Here is a 25,292-nt window from a genome sequence, read left to right as displayed (position 1 = left end):
TTTGTCAACCAATTGTGGTGCCTCACCAGCTGACAAGCAAAAAAAAAAAAAAGTCCTAACGTTAAAATTCTACTCTTCCAACTGAACTGTGGTGCTCAATCGCCAAAACAAAACAAAAACTGCAAAAACACGTCTTCAAGACTTTTTATTGACAATTTCGTCCAAAAATCAGCTCACAAACTAACAAATAAAGCAACCAAAGAAAGAGGTAGAGGTACCAATAATAATTATATACTGGTACCATTCATTGGCATATTATAGAAAAAGATCTAGACTACATTCTACCTATAGGTAAGGCCTACACAAAACGCCTGGAGATTTCCTTTGAAGTTTCTGTAGCAATTATGCTAGAATTATGCTAAAAACAGCCAAATTATGCCTAGCATAATACTAGATGCTAAAACGTCCAAAATTATGTCAGAAAGCATAATTATGCCAACTCTAGCAACATAGAATCTCCCCAATTTAACTGCTGCATGCTGCCGCCTTGCACAATAAACGTGCACACATGTGTCGCATCATGTACTGTATACAAACAACAAGGGATGTACTACATCTGTGCGATTTCCCGCTTATAACAGTGTCAATCGTCCACCTGTATTTGTCGAGCATTTACGATTACTTTCTATGCTAAAACAATGAGTCTACCTCATTCAATACATCCTGGTATTCAAGATACGCGTTTTCTGAGGTCAAGAGGATTACTCTGCGTTTTAAATATATTTATTTCCATATTTTACTTACCTCTAAATTGTGGGCGCCGGTGCAAGTTTGAAGAAATCCCTGTGAGAGGAGGTACTAGCATGCAGCTATTGCATTTCGCTACGGCCGGTAGAGCATTATGCCGACTCGATATAACCTACATACTTACTAATGGTAGGGTTCGTCTTGTCTGGAGAAGCAGCGAAATACTCTTGGAGCAGCAGGCGTCTTGCGTGCGTGTGTGTGGTGTGTGTAGAGCAAATGAACGTTGGACTCCGATGGCCACCGTACCACCAACCCTTCGCCACCACATCACACCCCACCGGTAACCCCCGTATCACTACATGCATATTATAGAAGCTCGTGCTGTAATCGAGATCACCAACAGTAATAGTTTCGCAACATAGATCCATGACCGTAAAAGCAGCTGAGCCCAGGAAACCTGACCACTGCACTGCTACCTGGGGTAAGAATGTCGTATTTCTGGTGAATGTGCGTTACATGTGAGATTCACCCTTATCTACTGAGCAGGTTACTAGCAGTCCCTGAATCTGCCTTAGATGATGTAGATCTAGCTGAAGTTACTGTTGTTGGTATCTACCAAGTGTGAGTCCATCTAAACTGGAGCTGGAGCTGCAACATTGATTGGTACGTAACCCCGGGGAACTCCGGGAGCTGCCAGTAACCAGTGCAGCATGCAGTGCAGTGCAGTGCCTGTGGGGTCATGGGGCTGTCCACAGCGCATGGCGACGCGTTCGGTCGGGCGGGTGGGATCTGCAGGACTGCAGTTTGTAGCCAGGCAGGCCAATAAATGAATAAATAAATAGGCCTAAATGAATCGATAAATAAAATTCCTGGCATACTCGTGAAATAGGCCCCACCACTGCGTATCCGTACAAATACTACGGCGGCTCGCCTGTTTATACTCGTGAATTCAGCCCCACCGTGTGGCGTTCATCGGTAGATAAGCACGGCGGTGGGGCTTTCTTCCACAGTATAATACTCGTGAATACGGCCCCACCAAACGGGGTTTACGCGAGATACATACGGCGGTGGGGCCGATTTCCACAGCATAGCATCGCACGGGTGCACGCGCACTGCGGTGGGGCCTATTTCACGATTTTGCCAAATTCCTTGTGAATTTGAATAGACAGCAAGGATCTAGTTGTGGGAGATTGCATGGATCCAAAATCTAGAGTGAAGAGGTCTATACCAGTTCGGGAAACCCACTCACAAGGGGGGCCCCTCCTTATAAGTAACCCGTCCCCCTTATAAGTAACCCCGTCCCCCTTATAAGTAACCCCCGGGGCACCCCTTATAAGGAGTCTCCACGCTTTTTTGCAATGCAACGCGAAAATGAAAGGACTGCGGCAATTCGCTTGATTATGTCCATAAAGCTTGACAAGTTTCCTAGTTACTCACGAAATTTGAGCAAAATCGGTTTGAGGCATCATATCTAAAATCATGGATTTAAATGCGATGTCAAACGACCCATGCGAATGTTGAAATGCGAGCGATTACTGGCGTGAGTGTCGCCAGGCGCGGCGGCGCGGCAATGCTTGAGTGCAGACATGGCGACTGAGTACCGTACTCAGTCGCCACGTCTGCACTCAAGCATTGCCGCGCCGCCGCGCCTGGCGACACTCACGCCAGTAATCGCTCGCATTTCAGCATTCGCATGGGTCGTTTGACATCGCATTTAAATCCATGATTTTAGATATGATGCCTCAAACCGATTTTGCTCAAATTTCGTGAGTAACTAGGAAACTTGTCAAGCTTTATGGACATAATCAAGCGAATTGCCGCAGTCCTTTCATTTTCGCGTTGCATTGCAAAAAAGCGTGGAGACTCCTTATAAGGGGTGCCCCGGGGGTTACTTATAAGGGGGACGGGGTTACTTATAAGGGGGACGGGTTACTTATAAGGAGGGGCCCCCCTTGTGAGTGGGTTTCCCGAACTGATACTATTAATTAATGGAGAGCGATGGTGTGGTGGCATATTCCTACTGCAGAATACCCCACCACTCTTCTCAAGCTTCTTTTTTTTCTTTTTGTATGATGAGATGGTTGGTCGGCAATCATGCACTTTACAGCCCTAACATAACACTAGTAACAGTTAGATATTTATATTATTGATGCGAGGTTTTACCCCAATTGAGCAGTGCATGCGAATTTGAGTACCTATCACTCTTGACCGACAAGTACAGTGTATGTCTAATTCCGCGAAAAACTTCTCATTTATAATAATGACATTTGCTGGGTCAGTTTTTCGCTTCTTTAGACAGACACCATTGACAATCGGGCATTGATACATACGCTATTGCAACGGTTTGAACCGTTCTGGTTCAACGCAACTTCGACCCAGTTCCCCCTGCTTAAAAATGGTTATTATTATTTTTTCCAGCTTGGTTTTCAAACCAATCTGGAAAAAAATATATACAGGATTAATCAGTCAACATTTTGACTCGCCTCTTCCACTGTTTCCTCCTGTTTTCTGGTTGTTTTCCTCCACTTCTTCGCAGCGCTCCCCAATTCATCGCCGCCTTTGTTTGAAAAATGACCGCACGAACGTCTACGGCAAGCCAAATGCTTCATACAATCACTATATCGGTACACAGTAAGTTGTTCGAGCGCTAAATTCAACTTTGTAATATTGTGAATGAGCAAAGTTCACAATATTACGAAGTTAAATTTAGCGCTCGAACAACTTACTAGTACTTTAGTCAATAAACGTAAGTGATTCAGCTGATTTCAGCTGCATACCTGGTATTTCCTTAATTCCTTAACCCTGTATGCAGCACTTGGTATATCATATGGGGAAGTCTCTGCAGCTTACCAACGAACCAACGGACCTATTTTTGTACATTAAGATATGAACTCCCTGCCCATAATCTCCGCGTTCACATTGGTCCCCACGACGCGGAGACAGCCACAAGAGATCTTATCTTGTTTACGACTGACTGTTCACATTGGTACCTCATCTGTCCCCGAGCTGTGGGGGCATTTTGGGGCTTGGAGCGAGCTCTGCCACTTGAATCCAGGCATAGCGCATGCGCACATTTGATGACCACAGCTGGACGCTATCAATTGCGCCCCAAGGTCACTCTCCCCTCCAAATCTTGTCCCCGTACCCCACTTGCTTCGCGGGGACGAGGGGACAAGTCCCAGCGAGCGTTCACATTATGGTTTTGGAGGAGAAAGTCCCACAGCTCAGGACTTTCCCCGCGTTGCGGGGACCAATGTGAACGCGGGGACAATGATACAACCCTACACTACCGTGACCTTGCTTGCTATAAACGCATGGATGGGGGGGGGGGGGGGGCACCTTGGGGGGCTATTTCACAATATTGCCAAACTCTGGCCAACAAACCAAAGAGCCTATAGATGTGGATTCTATGGCCATACCTTTTACCATATAGATACAACTCCAGCCCTATACTACCAAGAAGGTTCGAGAGATGGAATTACAAAGTACTGACTACAGTAATTCAATCAGCTGTCAGTTTTCTATGGATGGACAAAAGAATTCCACAGGTGCATTTGTGCCTTTGATGTTCGATGCTTGAAGCCGCCATCTCTCTTCAGGAGCAATCTGAAGATTCATTTTTAACACTATCGGGTATATGCTGCTCGTCTATATATCAAATGCAATGAAATTTCACCCACAATGATAAAGCATATAAAACAAAAGTCAATTCTGTTTGAAAATATGTGCAAAAATGTAAATCTGAGCTGTATTTTGTGAAAGTGTTTGAAATTTTGCCCTCACGGAAAGCTGGTTTTATCACTTTTCTCCTTATTTCCGCCAAATGAAACTGATATTGATATGGTATCATCTGCAAGTATAGTTCTTTATAAATTAATATGTCAGATTAATTAGCATACAGACACGTACAGTCGAGTAATTTTGCTATCTATTTCAGCAATATTTGAGCAATTTCTATTCGTGCACCCCCGTGCCTTTACCATTGTCTACCGCCCATCGTTTGTACTTAGGAATAGCGAAAGGTAATTACCATCACAAAGACATCTTCCTTGGAAAGTGGCTGGTGATTATGCAATGAGACACGAGTCAATTGTCTTCGCATCTGAGTGGCAGATCCAGTTTGACACATACTTGAAATATTTTTGAGTGGCGGCTTCGAGCATGGGATCAAAGCGAGTAAGACTGTTGTGACTCCATTTCTCGAACCTCCTTGATACTACCTATTGTAATACACAGCCCTATCGCTGCACACACGTAGATCGTTGGCTGACCAACCGGCAATCATGCACTTTATGGCCCTATACATTCTCGGTACCTCATTCCCCATATGCTAAGGTGATATCCCAGGAACCACCATGCACTGAGCAGCAGGCGAGCTTCTCTTGCTGTATGGAACACCGTGTGACAAGTGATAAGGTCACTAAAGCCTGCCTGACACATACAATGTAGCCACTGTGATTTTGACACATCAAACACTGCTATAACGCGTACCTATGCTCTCCGCTGTGGGATTATCAAACTTTACAATTACAATGTTGCATCACAGAAAATTGTCATGATCATGGTGCAGAGTGTGAGGAATATTTTTGAACATCCTAGCAAGTCACAACAATCAGTAGATTTCTAAATATTTCTACATCTCCTTCATCCATCTGCCACCGCCACCACATCGCAATTTTTGTAACCACCTGCGCAGACGAGGCTTGTGTGTGTGTGTGTGTGCGTGTGCGTGCATGTAGTGGCTGCCCGTGAATCGGGATTTTTTCCCCCATTATTTCACAATAATTTTGCTCAAGGACAGTGGACATATATGCCCCTACAGCTGCAATAGATTAATTAGTGATCCCTGCTCAAGATATAATGCAGTATCCCTCCATTTATTAATTTAAAATCATGAATGAAGGATGAAAGTTTACCACTGCTGCGTTTTGTTGTGTGTCATCACGCACAGCACCCTTCCCTGTCAGCTGTCTCTGCTCAAACACGCCGCACAGGGAAGGCCATTAGAGCAATGGAGTGGCGTACCACAAGTGCTTTCATTCAGAATATTATGCACACACACACACACTGCATCCCAACCATCGATATAATCTCAATGCGAAATCCCACACACATGAACACACAACACAGTACCAGGAAACGAACCCCGGGCCCGGGCGCTCCTTGTAAAGTTGTATACAGTTATGGACTGTGGTTCGGCGTTCGGGCTGTGTTTCGCAAATTACCAGGAAACATGCTGTCTAAGCCACGGTGCCTGAGAGATAGTTGACCGACAAGTATGTCTAATTCCGCGAAAAACTTCTCATTTATAATAATGACATTTGCTGGGTCAGTTTTTCACTTCTTTAGACACACACCATTGATACATACGCTATTGCGACGGTTTGAACCGTTCTGGTTCAACGCAACTTCGACCCAGTTTCCTACTATGGTGTACTATTAGGGTTTAGTCGCCTTCCGTGTTCCTGAATGATATGGACCAGTAGCTTCATTCAAATTGGATGTGACACATATTTTGCATTATATTTTCATGAAAAATTTTTGTGTGTTTATGAATGAAAGGCATTATATAAAGTGTCCAACTGTTAATGTATTCAAGATGTCAATGTTGTGCTTCAAATACTGTGAAACGAATGTTTGCATGCATTTTAATTTTGCGAATTTCGCGAGAGCCGAGTTTCGCGAAATTAAAATGCATGATAAAGGTCTTGTGCATTAAACTATAGAGGCAACTCGCAAAAATTTCATACTGCAAATAAGGCTGTTGGCTCCCATTCTCGAAAATTTCATGCCGCAAAAATATTGTTGTTTTACAATAGTCATGAGTCCTAGAAGGAATATAGTCCATCCTTCTGTCTTATTTGCTGTTTGGTCTTGAACATTTCCCTGTGGTTTGCTTAGCTTTGTTTTGCTTTGCTTGTTTGTTAGTTGGAATGTTTGAGTTCAAGGGATTCCTGAGTGTCAACTTTCCGTATTTTTTAATTGTGTTTCACATTACAGGATCTCAAGAGTGTAACAAAGATGTGACCGGCCATGATGGCAACTGACACCAAACTACATGTATGATAGATTTCAAGTTGGGGTTTCATCATGTGATAAACCATGTGACATACTTTACTGGCATTTTCCATCAACATGACAAAAGATGACTCTGACGTTGAGCCAGCTCTACCCTTTTCTGTTGGTCGCCGGCTTCATATTTGTCCTGAACATCCTGTTCTGTTGCTACCTAATGAAGTAAGTTTAGCTTCATAATTATGTAAATGTACAACTTGTAGGCCTGCAATGTACAATGTATGATGAACATGGAACTTTTTGATAGACACTTTGAAGATATTTTATGTTTCCGCTGGATAGATGCCAGATGGAAAAGATGGAGTTGGTCAAAACTTCCAAAATTTTCCTTTGCTATGATACATTTTTACTTTACACAGTGAAAATGGCCTACTTTTGACATCAGAAGTGTGACATGCACCTTTATCATGCAAAAAAGAAGACATTTTAAGTATTTATTTCAAATGAATATGTGTCATTTTAAGATTTGATTTCCTGCAAATGTCCATTGCAGTGAATATCAAAACAAACAAAGAAACAAAAATCCCATTGAAAATGCTACAAGGTTAGATTCAGTCCTTACAGTTGTACTTTAAAGGCAATCGGTCGTCGCAGGCGATTCGCAGCTCAGTAGAAAAGCACGACAAGCTGCTCCTCCCGTTAATGTACCCCCGTACGTACCGAATGCCGAACACGACGCTACGTAGCGCACCAGCGAAAACCAGATGGGGCACGAGAGCCGTGCGAGCCGTCCACTGTAATTTCAACATGGACGCCCGAATACCTACCGAATGGGGCCGAATGGGTGCACGCACAAAACCGCACAGCAGCCATGTGCATGAAAATCTCTCCTACGGGTCCTTGTCGCGACACAACAGTAGAGCTGTGTGGTGTACGTACGTACGTATCTGGCTGCAGTCTCTGTTTATTTGCACTATGGTGCCAATTTCAGCAATCTAAGCAATAATATTTTAAAATGTCTGAAAATATTATATAACATTATTTTAAATCATTCATATATTACGTTGTTTAATATTTGGTATTTATAAATATGCTTTGATGAAGAAATATTAAAACTCTAAACTTCATGTATAGCAAGTTGCAATGCTCATGGCCATATGGCGGGTTGTTTTGATCTCATTGGCAATTGTCTGCTGCGTCAGCTGTGTTACAGTATGTTGGGCCGGATCGGAACACAACAAAGTTGGTATAAAGTCGTCGGTACCGGTATGTCAATATCAATAATGTGTGTGGTATGCGTGTACTGTTTCGGATTAGCCTTGGCTTTGGTTTAGTAATGAAACCTCACAATGGAGATCAAAACAGCCGTCCAACTCGAGTAAAACGTTGTACTTGTTTGACGCTATCGACGAGTGGAGAACGCAGAGAGACGTGTTCTTAGCATGCTTAGGACAGGGAGGTTTCCTCTCACCTCCCTGCTTAGGACAAGTAAGAGACCAGTGGCAGAGGGGGAAGCTTCAGCGTCAGCGTGCCGATGAAAAATTTGCTTTCCACTTGCTGGAGTTGCATGAACAGTTTTGCAGGAATTTAGAATGTGCAAATTCGTGTTACGGCATGCACGGTGGAATTGTAATGCCACGGCTTACGCCAATCAAGCAACCCCAGCTGACCAAGTCAACAACTTCAAGGAATCCAGATCCAGATGATGTGTAAGTAACGTTAGAAGTCTATTACATGAATCAATGATTGAAGTGGAATGACTTTTTCTAATCTATCTTTAACTGCTAGGGCCTTTGCGTTTCATCGACAAGTAGGCCTATTTTTCTATGTATAATTCCGCGAAAAACTTCTCTAAGTTCTCATTTATGTCAAATTATGATAACGCCGTAATCGAAATGACATTTGCTGGGTCAGTTTATCGCTTCTTAAAAACTGACCCAGCAGTAGGCAGCAAATGTCAGTAGTCAGGGAATCGCAAGTAGTGGTAAGTTTTTTGTCATCACAGTATTGAGAATTTAAAGTATTTCATGTGCAAATGTAGAATCTAGATAGATACAGATAGGTCACTTTCCTGAGCAGCTAGCGTCAACAATCCAGGTTAAATTTGCATAGTCAGATTTCATGGCTGCGATTCAAATACTGTTTGTCCCCATTGATTTAACTGTATAGCAAAGTCTCCTCTTTCATCATATTTAGGGGCCCTACATTTTAAGTTTGGTTAAGGAATTTTGATAAAGATTGTAATTTTCATAAGCTTGGCAAAAGTTTCAGGCATCTATGTTGCATTTATAGTCAAACTTCCAATGCATTTGGTCCAATAATTTGAAACCAAATTCAAGTGATCCAGTGAAGTGTACATCTTTTCATGTGAATTTCTACAAGTATGTTGAAATGTAAATTCTGAAGAAAAAAAAATGATCCTTTACAGTTGAAATTCGTTAAAGTTTGGTTACACCGACAGTGTCAGGTCAGTGGTAGTAACTACAGAGTTACAGTAGTGTACGTACAATACCCTTGTACGTGAAAGTTACAGTTTTATTTACCTTCACATCTTCATATAGGAGTGTCTAATAGGGATGTTGATTGGTGTGGAAGTTGTTGATGAACAACAGTTCATAAGAATCCATTGTTTTAATTCTAATACAGATATTGGTCATAGGTCAAGGGGCAATATGAACCTATCAGTTTGTAACATGCTAATATGTACAGGTATGAGCTTCATCAAGTACGATTAATTGGTATCCGTGGCACATCCCTTATTTGTTGATCAAAGGTACGCCTCTGATTGGTATTTTAATCAGTGTTTGGTAGAAAGCTAACCCATTACAATGGCTTTGCAATGTTACACTGAGTTGACTATGGACAAAGGTCTACTGTCCACGATTTTCATTAATTTGTAGGGCATTTTTCACACATAACCTCAAATACTGATACCTGTGATAGGTTTATTTATAATGGTTATCCTTCACACTGTATTGTTGAGACAATAGTGTTCTGTTTGTTTGTGTAAGAGGGAGATAGACAATAATTTCTTTATGCTCCTGTCTGAAGAAGGCATTACATCTTATTTGTCATGTACTTATCTATGAGTTTTAATGTTCACTTTGTGTGTGTGTGTGTGTGTGTGTGTCTTTTTTTTAAAGATTATTCACACCAGGCTAAGCTGACAGAACTATAACTGTGAGTTTACCTAGTCAAATGAAAGGGTTTCGGCATTGCTTCTTACATATAGTATATTCCAGGCAGGTGATACAACGCTCACCTTCTTCATATTAGTTAGTAAAACAATGAAGAGTGCAAAAATACTGCATAAATGTGCAGTGCAACTGTGGCCGTTGGCCGTTGGCCCTGCACGGGCACAGTCGCTTCCCCGTCCTGAATTTATGTACACACGCCAGGGCAAGTACATGATACAGGCAGGGTCTCCGACCCAATCGTCCGCGTTCAGAATAGACAACTCGGCGGTAATATCCGCTACCCATGACGATGTGTCATCGTCCATGATGGCCACCCTATCTATTATAATGTGGTCTGCACTCACTAATCTGATCTGATCTGATGATTACAGTATAGTTGACGAGTGACGACGATCGACGATGCGATGAAGAGAATGCGTAGTCGTACGAAGTATACGCAGCTAGCTACTAGCTCATGCGAACATCACTCACATTACACAAAACGTACTGTCCCGCGCTCAGCAAGCGATCGCGAGCAATCGAGATACTATAGCGCGATACATTGCTTTAGGGATGTCTTGCGCACACACACATTTCGCTTCGTAGCAACTTCGGAAGCGAGTTTACGTGCTGCCGCCCGCGGCTGAAATATGTCCATGTATCCTCGCGACTGGGTGTCTTTAAGACAGTTACAGATGACAGTTACAGATGAAATACAGAATTGAAACTTCTCTGGTTTGAAAAAATCTAAACATGCATAATGACAACACACACACACACACACACGCACACACACACACAAAGTACATAGCCCAAACCAGGGGCGGATCCAGGAATTCTGTAAAGGGGGGGGGGGGGGAACAACTAATATTTCTGGTGCCACTTCCTGGTTTCATTTCATTTTTTTCTTTTTATTTCTTTTGCTTTTAACGAAAAATAAAGGGGGGCGTGTGCCGGTTGCGCCCCCCTCGGGATCCGCCACTGCAAACAGCAGTAATTTGTCAATGTCACTTGTTCTGAAGTGAGTGACTATTTGCTGGTATCATGAGGCTTGTGCAAAATTTATATGGCAAAGGGAAACATCAAAGTCTGAAGCTGGAGATAGTGCTGTGCAACTGTCACTTTAGTGTCCATCCCCCAGGCCTCATGTGGCACACATTACAGATGCAGTATGTGACAGACGTCAGAATTTGACCACAAACCGTACAATATTTTGGAGCAATGTCTCTAGGAAGAAAAGCGATGCATATCATACAGTGTACCTACCAACTGCTCCCGTTTAATAGGAGCATTCCTATTTTAATCTAAGGAAAGAAAAATACTAATTTAACCTTGTCCTCTTATTTGTCAATATCTGCTAATATACTTGCATATAATACATCTAGGGAAAATGGGTGAAAATTCCTATTTTTGTGTTATCCCCCCCCCCCCCCAGTTATTCCTATTTACTGAATGTTAAGGTTAACAGGTGTGACAAAAAGGTATAACTAAATCCAACATTTAGAAACAAAGAAACGAACAAATGAACCTTTAAAGCTTTTATAAGAAGCAAAAGGATTTCTGAACCTTGCATAATGGTTGTTCTTGTGGAACCAAATTTATATTTATAACTGCCTTCTGAAAGAATTATTTAATGGAAATTCATATTTTACTTCAGGAATTGTTTAGAAGTTCATATTTTGTATACTCTCTCTTCCTGTTACACGGAGTTCTCCAAAAGACCTAGGAGACATTTTTTAATGTGAATGTAGATTCATTTTCATAATAAATCAATATTTCAGAACTACAGTGTATACCCTGTACACCGTATGTTTCACTTCTTAATTACCACTACTGCAAAGGTTCGTGTGTACAGTGTGCTCAAGTTATCTTTGATAGATACGAAACCGAGCAGTGATCCAATCATGGGTGTCAAAGGCAGAAGTATGAATTCATTGTGGTTCTCTAGATTGATACCAATTCCATTGAGGCCATGAGTGCTTTTGTGAACATTTCATGCCTAGCTGCTTGTACATATATGTTTGTTGAGTAAGCAATTTTCTATGCAATAATGTAACCAGTTCTCATGCAAGTTTCGGTTCTTCAGCTGTTGAGGGAAAAGGTGTGTATTGTAGCCTCATGTCATCAATAAGCCAGTTCACAGTTCCACTTTGCGCATGAGCAGAAAAAGGTCATTTGTGCAATCAGGCATGTTGGTTTTTTAATTCACTGAGATAAGCATCCCTGGGTCCCGTTGCATAAAACTTTTTTAGCAACCTTAAAAAATTCAGGTTGGGATTTGCCCAACCTGAATTTTTTAAGGTTGCCTACCTAAGAACGTAAAATCTGTTGCATAAAAACTCTGGTTGGGAGCTTCCAACCGGAATTTTGTGATTTCAACCGGAAAAAAATGTGGTTGGAGTTTTTTGCAATGGGCCCCTGATGTAATGATTTTTCATATAACCCTTATAAATGGTGCTTACTAGCACATCCACCGGACAGCAAGCCTGGTATTTAGCAATGTTGGTAGAAAAAGTTTGATTAAATATGCATTCAACACAAAACAAGGCGTTTTCACATCAGCCCGATAAAAATCCAAGCTCGAGAGATTTTTCACGATCGCAAATTAGCACGCTATTTCATTTACTATTCACATCAGCCCGAAGAGAATTAGCCCGAAATTTTTTCGAGCTAATTTGACAGCTGAGCATGCACCAACAGTGTCGGGTATACCAGTAGAGCGCGCGCTTTTGGGTCACACATGCCAGGCATGATGGGATGCATCGCGCTAATTTCTTGAGGCGATTTCACATTATCAAATAGCGCGCTAGTTCGCAAATTATCCCGCTTTTTCGGAAATTTCCCGAGTTAGACTCAAGAAATTTTCTCGATCAGAGGGATAAAATTAGCGCGCTAACTTGTATTCACATTATCAAATAGCAGGCTATTTCGTGATCGGGTGAATTTCCCAAGTCAGAAAATAGCGCGCTATTTCGAAACATTGGGCTGATGTGAAAATGCCTAATGAATGCCTGCTGAAGTGTCAATTGACAGACCATTCTTGTCACCTGCTCTGCGTAGGTTCATTCTTTGTTTGAACATGAATTCCATAAATTGTGGGCATGCTTATTCGTCATGCTGCTTTAAAAACGAGTGAAGTGCCTAACCAATTGAGAAAAAAGAAAGGTCATTTGTACCAATGTGCCCACGAGCTAACTGTGAACTGGCTTACTGAGTACGATAATGGCGTAAAGTTTCTCACAGCCTATGTCAGTAGTGGCACCTTAACGCCCTTATCTTTCCCAACAGACGATATGATGTATACACTATATGCTTAATATTTGTAAACCATGATTTATTTATCTTTCAGATTGAAGAGAGAGGGGACAGTATCAAGGGGATACAAAGAGGTGAGATAAAGTTGCCTAACCTTTAGTTGTAATTTTTTTTTTTCTGGAGGCACACACAGTTATCAATTATTGTACCATTGTATCACATGTATTTTTCTTTTCTTTTCTTTTCTTTCTTCTTCTATTGTTACTGTTAACGCTGATTTTGTTAATGTTACTGTGTTTTCTAGTCTATATGTATGAGTAGCAAAAGTGCGCTTAGAAACGTCAGTATGAAGCGCCATATAAATGCTATTATTATTTTTGTTATTATTATTATTATTATTATTATTATTATCTGCTGGCTGTTTTAACGCAGAACTTTATTGCGAGCTCTTGGTGCAGGAGACTATTCCTCGGATGCATGTTCACTCATATGTGCTTTCTCAATTTCAAATTGATATCACTGACACTTACAGGGAAGAAAAGTGGGCAAAACTACATGTATCAATTGAATAGATGATTAATGTTGGGTTTTTTTTTCATATAAGATGTAAATCAGAGTCCTCTGATGAATGATGTGGTATTTACACAATATTATAAGTATTTACATATGTGGAATACACATTTATAGATAATGATATAGGGCAATTCCGCGGTTAGTAACGTTACATTTGAACAAATTTAGATATTTGTTTTTACTACTAAATTACCATTTATTCATTTCAAGCCAAAATTATGTCAAAAACATGTTCATCATTCCCAAGTTTATGATACAGAAAAGAATGAATACAATCCAAGAAATAATAGCATTGCTATGGCAACTTAAAGGGCCGGTTAGTAACTTTACGAAAAAAGGACATGAGAAAAAAATCAATGTCTTGTAACAAAAAGTGTGCAAAAATTCAAGTTACTTCATAACAAAGTGTTGCATTAATTTCAATTATTGCATCATGACAAATGTTCACACAATGTTTTTCAGCAGTTCGACCAATAATTTCTTAGCTGGCCCCCAAAAGCATGGTTAGTAACGTTACGGTTAGTAACGTTACATTTGTCCGGAGTAATTCCACAGGTCATTTCACCCTTTTGTAATTGACAAAATGTCACATGATTTCCGGAGTATTTAAATGTATTTATCTTTTACCCTTTAGCAAAACTTTTAGGAAAAAATTTCAAAGGAACCTACTGTAATTTGCATTTAAGTGAATTTCAGCATACCCAGTCCCACATGTACATTTTAAATGATGGTTTTAGATCTCGCGAAATCAATCAATACGAAAGATAAAATCTGCTGAATTTGAAAGACCTTAATGATTGGTGAACATCCATGGCATTAGTTGTTACCTAAGTTAAAGAGTAAGATAAAGAGGCACATTTCTTTTATCCATGTCATGTCCACCTAACTGCGGAATTGCCCTATACTTTATCAAGCTGCTATTGAAAAATATAAATTGCCTTTGGAAAGACAGTCATGATATTTAAAAACTACTGGTACATAATGTAAACTTGGTATAGAACTCTTAGGGTGTAATGCTAATACAAATATGAAGAAAGTTGATATTGAGAAGAAACTGATATGTGTGGTGGACTAGTGAGGTCTAAATCATAAACATAAGATGGGGCTACATTTTGTATGTGTACAACGTTTTCAATCTCATGTAGATGTAGACCTATTCCGTTAGCTATAATCTTCAAAAGTGAATGCCAATCTAAACAATAGTGACAAGAAGTAAGGCAAGAGACTGGGATGTTGGGTCAGAGTTCTACAGGCTATTAAAAGATCTGGATAAATATATATTCACAATTAAAGGGGCCATTTCAGGGATTTTCTGTTTCCCTCGTACATTATCCACCCCCCCCCCCCCCCATGCAAGATGAAAGGAATTTTGGTTTTGCAGTATGGTGAGAGTATATGCCAAAGTTATGTAGTTGTAAAATGTCACTGACGCTTTATATTGGATGGACAAAGAGACAGACATATTGGATGTTTAAAGATAAATTAAATGCAAACTCTTCAAAGATGGCCATGTTTTTGAAGTTTTTTAATCTTCTGCTCAGGAAAATGATAATAATTGATAATTGATAAAGTTGCTTTCAGAAAGAGTTTAGTTCCAATTTTGAAAGTAGGCACTTCAAACTTCTCTGGACCTCTATTTACTGATGCTATTAATAATGTGTGCAATTGAGTTGGTAACAACGATGGTAACAACTATGGTAAAGTTTTAATAGCCTTCAGCAAGACACCTGTTCATTGAACAATTACAGACTGCAGGTACGTTTTAGTGCAGACTGGAGAGTTTTGTCTGCAAAGGACTGGCCTCCCTTCCTGGGGGAGTTAACATTTTCTTTAGCTACAGATTTAGTGTCTGGTAGCTGAGAGGACGAGATAATTCCTTGCCTTAACAACCTTTTTGTCTCCAAGAAAGGGAGATCCCAGATTTCGCCCTTTCAGTTTCTCAGGGTCTGAGAAAGCAAGAAGGGGAGATCTGGCTTTGAGATCTCATCTTTCTGCCATCTCAGACCCGAGAAGTCAAGACGACAAGATTTCTTAGTGACTCTTTCTGAGGTCCGAGGTGTCGAGACGAGATCGCACAATTTGCCATTTCGCCTTCTCAGACCTGAGAAGTTGAGGAGATGAGATCTGCATCGTACTTGTGGCATGTAGGATTTCGCCACCTTGCCTTCTAGGATCCAGGAGGATGAGATCTGATGTCTCTCCTTTAGCGTCTTCCCAGACCCAAGAACATGAGAAGTCTATAGATCTTTGATCTCACCTCCACGTCCACTCAGACAAAAAAATCCCAAACAAACAGCAACAGAAATAAATCATAACAACAATAATAGTAATGATGATAATGATGATAATAATAATTTGTCAAATAATAATAATAATAATGATAATAATAATAATAATAATAATAATAATGACAATAATGATAATATGTAAAATAATAACAATGAGCTCATCTTCTCGATGGCACTTGTAAGCTTCCATACATCATCTCATAAATGCATGGTTTCAGTACAGTGAAGTTTCTGTACAACTCCATCCCATACATTTTTATGTTGCCAGGTCTGGCTTTAATAGATCAAAAATATTTGAAGAAATGTTGCACTGATCTGTGTTCAGAGGTCTAAAAATGATACTTAGTATATTTTAATTAATACGTTTAATTTTTCATAGTCATTTTGGTACAGCTTAGTAAAAACCTGATACAAGTGTAGCGAGTGCTGGTTTTTAACACTCATTGACATCATGCCTTTATTATTACTGTATCATAATGCAGAATTATACTTGACACACACCTATTGTAAAATTGTATCAAATGGTCATTACTGCAAGGCAGTCATCTGTTGGTCCTAATCAAGAAAAGTGGCATTCATTGAGTAATATATGTAGTTTTATTGATTACCGCTTTGATCCACTGCCCTGATATTAAGAAGGCTTGACTTTGTGAATACCTTATTTGACTGTGGCACAATATTGTAATGCAAGAAATATTTGCACCATGAAATTTTCACGAATTTGATCCGGCAGTTTTTTTTTTGCGGCATGAAATTTGTATGAATTGCCACTGGCATCCATTGCATTATAGTGTAGACAAGAACTTTTGCATGCATTTTAATTTTGCAAATCTTGGCTCTTGCGAAATCCATGAAATGTACTAATGTATGCAAAAATTTCAGGTTTTACACTTACAGCATGCACTGAAAGAGATAAGGTACGGTGTATAATTGCATAGTAAGGTCAACTCATTGGTGGATGCAGGTTTTATAACAGACAATCAAAGGATGCATTTGAGCTCTCTCCTAAAGCGAATCGAACCATACCGTACCTGCGCCAGAGGAGCGCTTGAACTCTCCTAAAGTTTACCATACCGAACTAAACCGAGCCAAAAGTGGACTACAGTTGCATTTCCTGATGTGCTCTAAAAACGTTCCAAAAGTTGGCATGTGAAGAGTGCACATAACATGCATGTAAAATGCTAAGAGTTCATTTTCTTTGTTTTGAGACATCTGTAAGTAGTTCAAGCACGCCAAGTGAATAACCCTGTTGCTATAAAATGATTGATCTGCGCTCAAAATAACTCATGAGGTGTGCTTTCTCCACAGAGGGCTTGAATGCTCCAAATCTGGCACAGTGTGGTTCGGTACACTTTGGTTCGCTTTTGAGCGCTCGAACACCCTCAAAATGAAATTGAGTTTACATCCCAGTCCTTGAAATACACACAAGTGCAACACACACCCACACACCACATACATGTAATGGCATGTTTGGCTTCCAGCCATGCTTTTTATGCTGTGCTTTATAATATTTACATGTACAATCATAGGCCCATAAGTATCACAGGATATTTGTCATATGATATCAGCAGACTGCAAATAAAAGAGTAGTGCCAGCAAAGTGCATTAGATATGTAAACATTGTAAACGTTTGCATTCCCCCTCCCCCCCCCCCCCCCCCATATCTTTGGACTGGTTGATTTTGTATTGTACATCGCAATCCTGTATTATACATGTATATTCCATTCTTATGCAATTCTTGCAGAACTGAACTTATAACACAAGCTTTATCTCTTGATCAATGACCAACTGTTATATCATTTTCCTCTTGGCATTTTGGGTTTTGGGTTTGATATAAAGCTCATTTATTTCTAAAGCCATGTACTGTTGGTTAGCAAGAAGGGGACAGAGGGGAATTGTTCATTGGCCTGTGATATTAAAGGTGTTCATAATTTCTGGCATTTACAACGAGACATACAATTTGTATTCTATTATAAAATGATAATGTCATGGTCGTATAATTGCAAATCTTCAATTCTTTTGCACGCAAATCTCTTTTTCATTACTAGTGTGTACAAAGACAAATTTACATGTATATCCTTTGCATCAAACTGCCCTAGAGTGTCACTGACTTATAGCAGTGACAGTTTTGTAGAGGGAAAGGGGATCTCGATGGCAGTTGCTTGATTTTTGGCAAAAAGAATGAATTTATATTTTTGTTATGCTGGGCCATAAGGAGTATTGTGATATACATACTGACATCATTTCCTTGTCTATAATATGACTGTTGAATAGACTTTAAAATGCCATTGTGGCTGTATCAAAACTACTGCTATCTTGTTTGTTTTAATTTCTGCTCCCGGAGTCAAATTGAATATGGATTGGATAAATGTTTATTGCATCCTCATGTCTTTCACTTCTCTGCAGTCAATATACTCATTTGCACTAGTTACCAAGTACTCTGTGCAGTGAGATCAGTGCAGAATGCCTTGTGATGCTTGACTTATGCACAAGTTCTTTGCTGTGTGCATAAAGAACCAGAGGAACTTGATCACATGACCATTGCACATTTTTATTTTTTGTTCAAACTTGTTTGTTTTCTTTTCAGCATATATATAGTGTACTTTGCCCATCAAAAGAATTTTTGGGAATTTCTTTGCCTATTCCACCCCCTCCCCCCCCCCCCCCCAAAAAAAAAGAGGAAAAAAAAGCAAAGAACTCAGCAGCATGGATCCAAGAACTCCTGATATACTACCGACCATAGGCGTGTTTACATCATATCTTTTACATCACCTACATGTAGGACACATGTCTTGATTTAAAAAGGCAGTTTATTTGGCCTTATTGCTAGACAGTGCAACATATAATATGTCAATGAGCTCTTGCCTGGCATAATTACTGGAACATCTATAGAATACATGTATGCAATATCCAGCTTCCGATGTTCAACTGTAGTACCCAGCCTCTTTCAATGGCCTCTGTGCTGTTTACACTGACAGTCATCAAGAAAGAGCAAAAATCACAAATTTTGTCATGAGGGTCATCTGAAATCTGAAAATCTGATTATCATTTGTGAGCTGGTGGAAAGCCTAATCTGCTTACCACTCCTAGTATGTACTGCTTACCACTCCTAATTTGTAGATAGTTAAGTTACCAGGTATTCACTTTGACCAAATGATAGAATTGCTACAGTAGATGATAATGATTATCATATTACCTCCGCCAAGGCAGTTATGTTTTTGCCAGCATTGGTCTGCTTGTATGTTTGCAAAGTAACTCGAAAGTTGTGAACAGATTTGGATGAAACTTACAGGAAAAGTTGATAGTGACACAAGCAACAGATGATTAAATTTTGGTAGTGATCCAGATCACTTTGAAAAAACAACAAATAAATAAATCCTTGATCCAGAACTTTTTTTTAAGGTTGTCATTTGCAAGAAGAGCCAGCAAATGAAGAAGTTAAAGCTGCACATAATTTGAGGTTTGCAAGTTTTCAGGCCTAACTGTTATTTTTCTATAGATGCCAGTGTTCTTTTTTTTCAAGAAAGTAGAAGCTTCATAAAATGCTGTGTTCATACATATTTATGATCATCTGTTACTTTAATGGCAAAGTGTAGGAGTTTGGTAAAAATTGTCTTCTTTTTTTCAATTTGACTTCATGTTTTGTTCCTGTTTGCTGAGCTGCAAGGTAATTGGCAAGTTGGTTTCTGGAGCATGAAAAGAGTGATAGGATCAGTGTGGAGGAAAGCCAGGTCATTTGTTGCTGGTGGTATCATTTGCAGAGGAAACGGTGGAGGGCACAACTTTTATTTTTGATTACCTCGCTTGACAGAACAAGCAGACAGAGCTGGACGGGGATGTGTCAGAGAGAGAAAGGGACATAGAATGAGAGAGTACCTGGGCCTGTACCAGCAACTGAGGCTAAATTTAGACCGTATGTGAACTTCTAGTGCAGGACAGTGGACTCGATGATTCCAGTTTATATGTATGGGGCCCTGCAAAGGCTCTTGTGTCACAGTTCTCAGTATTCTTGTGTGAGAATTGCTTCTTTTCATTCCAAATTGAGATCTGCATTGTATTTTATTTCTTTCTCGTTGTAGGTCCCATGGCACTGGTTGCCATTGATTGTGCTATTTACACTTTGCCTACAAAAGAATAACCTTGGTATTTACCTCCACCAAGGGAGGAGGTTATGTTTTCTTCAGCGTTTGTTTGTCTGTTTGTCCGTGTGCAAAATAACGCAAAAAGTAGTGAACAGATTTGGCTGAAACTTACATGAAAGATTGAGAATGACGCAAGTAACAGGTTATTAAATTTTGGTAGTGATCCAGGAATTCTTGTTGATTTTATGAAGGATTTTTAATATTTTGGCAGGTAGGGTCAATGAACTTGGGAGTTCAAGCTGCACATTTTTTAGGTTTTCATGTACATGTACGAGCGCTATTCAAGTGTGCTCTAGTTTCTGCTAGGTTGAGGCGCGCCTTGCAGCTGGAGGTTGATGATGTAAGAAAAGGCTTTTTATATTCGGATATCAGGTGACTTTTAGCTTGCATATGTATGGGTGGAAATCATTGATCTCTATGGAAGAACAAGAACAGTGGTGTAAATGAATTGTTGGGCGGAGGTCTGCGCTCTCAGAGTGCTTTTGTAGTTGTTCATACATCATGCTACAGCTCATATGCAATCTGTGCTGGGAAAAAATGAAAATAATAGAATTACATGCTGTTCCTTTCCTTGATATTAAGACAAAAATTCTTTTTGTTCTGTCGACAGATCCACATTCTTGTCAATTCTGCATTTTGTTATGAAAAAACTATATCATATATAGAATGAAAAGTGTGGGACTCACATATTACTCAATTGTATCATAGCCCTCTGTTAACTTTTGTTGAAAACTTGAACATTGCAATGCTGACCTTTTTTTGTGTGTGTGTGCATTTGTTCTCGTTGCAGGTGCGATATTCTAGCAGGATGGCCAATGATGTAAGTGCAGTAACACAATCACCCAGAGTTGTGCCGCATTAGAAGCAGTAGCTTTTATAGATAAACCCTGGAAGGATACTTGGCATCATTTCAAGGCTAGGGTGGTTTTAAAGGGATGGTATAGTATTGGTAGAGATGAGGATTGGGCTTTTACAACTTTTTGCGAGATACAAAGAAACCACATATGAAATAGTGCAGAGCATGCCATTCTAAGAGGAATTCAAAGTTTACTTGATGAAAATCAGTTCTGGAATGACTGAGATATCCAAAAACAAAGTAAAACAAAGCGATCGTAATAACAGGGGGGTCCCACCTTCTATTAGGATTGCTCTTTTTTTGATATCTCGGCCATTTCAAATCCAATTTTCGTCAAATAAACGTTGGATTCCTCTTGGAATTACATTCTCTTTCATAGTTTATAAAAGGTTACTCACTGTCTCGTAAAAAATGTTAGAAAACTTAAAGTTTGGTCTTAACCAAAACTATACACAAGATTTGATTGTGTGTCCTTGTGTACTTGCAAATGTGCAATTTTTCTCACTTTCTTTATGTTACATGATGCTGGAAGGTTTGGGAGTATGACTTTTGTTCATGGATAATGATATGATATCTCTCTAAAATTGCTCCACAATCATTCCTCAACTACTGGTGCCCAAACTGGTGTCAATGAACTTTTTCCATCTTTTGATTCATGCCAGGTTTGATATTAAAGCGATAGCATTATAGTCAGGTTTAGGTTATAAAGATATGATATTTATCAAGTAAAACAAATGTTTTGAAAAATTGAGAGGTTTTTTTTTTTTTTTTTTTTTTTAGTTTGTTATTCTCTTGTACTATTGTATTCATATTTTGGGCATACAATGTCATGTAATAGATTTCATCCTTATGGAAAGGTGTCATATGCAGTTCAAGATCTAATTCTTATCTCATACATCAATGTACTGTAAAAGTGGATATTTTCGCGCGACAAATTTTTTCGCGCTTGGCCGGGTAAGAAGAGTTTCGGGTGTTTTTAAATCCGCGGAATCAAGACATCACACACAGGAACATATGGCTAGCAAAAATACTCGCTTGCTTTTATTTTCGCCGTAGTTTCTGGTTGCACGAAATGCACAAAAATTTCAACACCGCAAAAACTTCCACTTTTACAGTATGTTTAAGGATTATAGAATTAAGAATCATTACAGATCATCTCACACTACTTAATGTAGTTTTATATCTAAAAGATCAATCAATATCTTACATAGATCTGCAAATAGTCAGACATTGCTCAATTAGAACTTGAAAAATAGTTATTTAGGATTAGCCAGCCAGAAAATGAGGTAGGGTTTCTCTTTGTTTGTTTGTTTGTTGTTTGTTTGTTTGTTTATTTGTTTGTTTGTTTGTTTGTTTTTGTCTTTGTAGGTATGTGCTGTATGCCTAGAGGAATTCCGCGCTGGGGAGAAAGTCGGCCAGTGTCCATGCAGTCACAACTTCCACGTGGTGTAAGTAGAGTGTGCTTGCCACTGGATTGTCACTCTTCTCTCCAGCAGCCGGGGAGCAAACTCCTTTTCAAAATTGCAAATGAGGCTATTATTTCACACCAGCACTGTGGCCATCACCTGTACTATCATTATCACTTAAATGATTACAATCATCATTACCTCCGCCAAGGAAGGAGAGGTTAGGGGTTGTGTTTTCAATGGCGTTGGTTTGTTTGTTTGTCTGTTTGCAAAATAGCTCAAAAAATTGTAAAAGGATTTTAAATGAAACTTTTGAAAAAAGTTAATAATGACACAAGAAACAGATGATTAAATTATGGTAGTGATCGGGGAATTTGTATGGATATTTGAAGGATTTTTTGGCAAATAGGGTCAATGTACTTGGGAGTTCAAGCTGTGTGTATTTGAGGTTTGCATATCACTCTAAAGCGTGTGCTCTGCTCTGGCGAGGCACCACTTAGCTGGAAGGTGATGATGTAAACAAAAGGCTTCTATATTGGGGAATTGGGCGATTTTCAGAATGCGTGTATAATGGGTGGAAATGTGCCGCTTGGCGGAGGTCTGTGCTCTACGAGTGCTCTATCTTCTAGTTATCATTATGACTCATTATCCTATCATTATCACAAACGTCTCTACGTCTTCACCACCAGTACCACTGCCGCTGCCATAATCAGCAATAGCATTCATTCTCTTTCCTGTTACCCCTGTCATCTCCTTCTGCACCTCCACCACAACATCCGCTACCTCTGTCAGCCGCGAGATACTGTCATTATCGTCAGCATTGCCATCATCGGAGTCACTATTGTAGCCATCGCCACCATCCTCAGAGCACCACTGTTGTTGTTATCACTATCTGTGGCTGCATTTATCATCTTTTCCCAGCTTGAAACAGCTTTCCATACCCACTATCAAAAGTCGTTTCCAAAACCCTTTGCAAACGCCTTCCAAAATAAGTTGCATTTATTAATCAACTCATTGCCAACACGAAAACTGGCCTTGTCACTGCACAGCTGTATTGCGCTGTTTGACCTGAGGAGAAGGGTGTGCAGTACAAAGCTGTTTTAAAACAGCTTTGCGTTTATTTCACTTCTACAAGCACGTTTCTGGCTGAAACCTCTTTCACAAAGCACAAATTTGTGGTTTACTAAAAGGCTTCCAGAACCCCATAATCAAAACAGCTTTGCGTTTATCATCTCTAAAAAAATCCCTGAAAGCCATTTGGAAAACCTGTTTCTGCGGGCAAAAAAAAGAGTTGATAAACACACCTACTGTCTCTATCATCAATATCTTCACCATCACGACCACCACTACCATCATCGCCATCAGTCTCTGCAGCCACCACTACCACCTCCATCATCTTCAGGATATTATTATACTGCTAGTGCTATCATTACTACTATCCACTACCAGTATCACCATACTTTTTAAAGCCAGCCATCATACACTGTAGGAAATAGTATCTTGATCATGATTGTCATTACACCATACTCATAAAAAGTGTGTGAAATACGTACCAAACATTAATAACAAAACAAAGTACATGATGATCACAATTACCTGAAAGTTGTTTTTATGTGTTTTTTTCTTCTTTGTTAATTTGTTGTTGCTGAAGACTACACATTATTAGCAGTCTTAATGTGTCCTTCCTTGTAGGATGAAAGGATGGAATGCATTTTATTGTAGAAGTCTAAGACATAGTTGCTAGTTGAAGTGTTTTCCCATGAAGATACTAGCCCAGTGTATACCAGCCAGTTCAAGTGATATTTTTCTGCATTTTGTCCTCAATCTCTTGCATGCGTAGCTGCGTCTCCAAGTGGCTGGAGGCCCACGAGACCTGTCCTATATGCCAGACCAGAGTGAGACCAGAGCAGGTCTCAGAGAGGACCAGGTTAGTCCGTGCCTAGCCTGCCAACCGAAGCAAGGGAATCTGCATTGGCCCTTTAATAGCGTGCAGATGGAAATACAGTTGACCTTAAGTTGCACAACAGTGTCCTGTGCAGGTGTGTTTGATGTGCATGAACTACTACCGTATTCGAGACAGAAAAAGCATTTCACCAATGCTTCCCCACTGCTGAATGATGGTGCGCCTTAAGAGACAAATTTGAACAAGAGCAGGCATGAGAAAGTGCTCATGCCAGTTTGTGAACCTTCTATTTGGACCCATTTCATGCTTCATTGAAGCCTGATGTAGACGTGCATGATGGGAATGTTGGAGAAGAAAAAGAAAGCTGTAAGTCCAGCTTGAGTGGTTTTGCAGCTGCCCATGTTTGTACAGTATAGACATATCAAGGTATGTTGCTGGATGATAACATATTTCTCTTTCTGTGAAGGACTGCTTTCTTCCATAGCAGCTTGATATTTATAAGTTAAATGAGAAAGATTCGTTGAATTCCTTGAGAATTGTATGGATCTGTTGTTGAAAACAGGTGAAAAAGTGTAACAATGGGCACTTATACCATATATATTCTAAAGTTGCTACAAGTCTCAACTACATGTTTATTTGTGTAACGTTGCTCATAACATTGCAGTCTTGACCTTGGTTGTATTGCCTTATAATGCTAAGTGTTGAAGACAGCAAGTGATTGGCCATCAAGGAAAAAAAAAAGGCTCAGAACAATTAAGAGCCGTGCAGTCTTAGACTTACATGTACAGGGGAAACTCGATATAACGAACACTGCTATAACGAGATATCGGTTATAACGAGGAAATTTTCTCGGTCCCAAATTTCCTTCCACACAAGTCTATGTAAAATGCTACTCTTATAGCGAGATCGGCTATAACGAAATAACTGCTATAACGAGATAAATTTTGTGACTTCCAAACAAAGAAAAACATAGTAAATCAAACCTGCTATA

At 39.8% G+C, this 25,292-nt stretch overlaps 1 protein-coding gene across 1 annotated transcript; it reads left to right on the top strand.

The window, feature by feature from the left end:
* The first annotated feature begins 1,060 nt into the window (after positions 1 to 1,060).
* Positions 1,061 to 25,292, top strand: LOC139715638 (RING finger protein 24-like). Its single transcript, XM_071627195.1, has 6 exons — positions 1,061 to 1,168; positions 6,688 to 6,924; positions 13,228 to 13,267; positions 20,927 to 20,956; positions 22,361 to 22,440; positions 24,239 to 25,292. Exons 2-6 carry the CDS (start codon positions 6,833 to 6,835, stop codon positions 24,339 to 24,341), a joined length of 345 nt encoding a protein of 114 aa, XP_071483296.1. The 5' UTR covers positions 1,061 to 1,168; positions 6,688 to 6,832; the 3' UTR covers positions 24,342 to 25,292.

Source organism: Diadema antillarum, unplaced genomic scaffold (genome assembly GCF_040938485.1).
Source record: "Diadema antillarum isolate AM-2024a unplaced genomic scaffold, OU_Dant_1.0 scf00000053, whole genome shotgun sequence".
NCBI lineage: Eukaryota > Metazoa > Echinodermata > Echinoidea > Diadematoida > Diadematidae > Diadema > Diadema antillarum.
Note: the sequence above shows the minus strand (reverse complement) of the source record. Positions and strands in the feature narration are given on the sequence as shown.

Excerpts from the sequence above, each read along its gene's own strand:
- LOC139715638 (XM_071627195.1), top strand. The coding sequence starts at position 6,833 with ATGACTCTGACGTTGAGCCAGCTCTACCCTTTTCTGTTGGTCGCCGGC. Across the intron at positions 20,957-22,360 it reads CTAGCAGGATGGCCAATGAT|GTATGTGCTGTATGCCTAGA; the intron begins GTAAGTGCAGTA and ends TTGTCTTTGTAG. Across the intron at positions 22,441-24,238 it reads AGTCACAACTTCCACGTGGT|CTGCGTCTCCAAGTGGCTGG; the intron begins GTAAGTAGAGTG and ends TTGCATGCGTAG.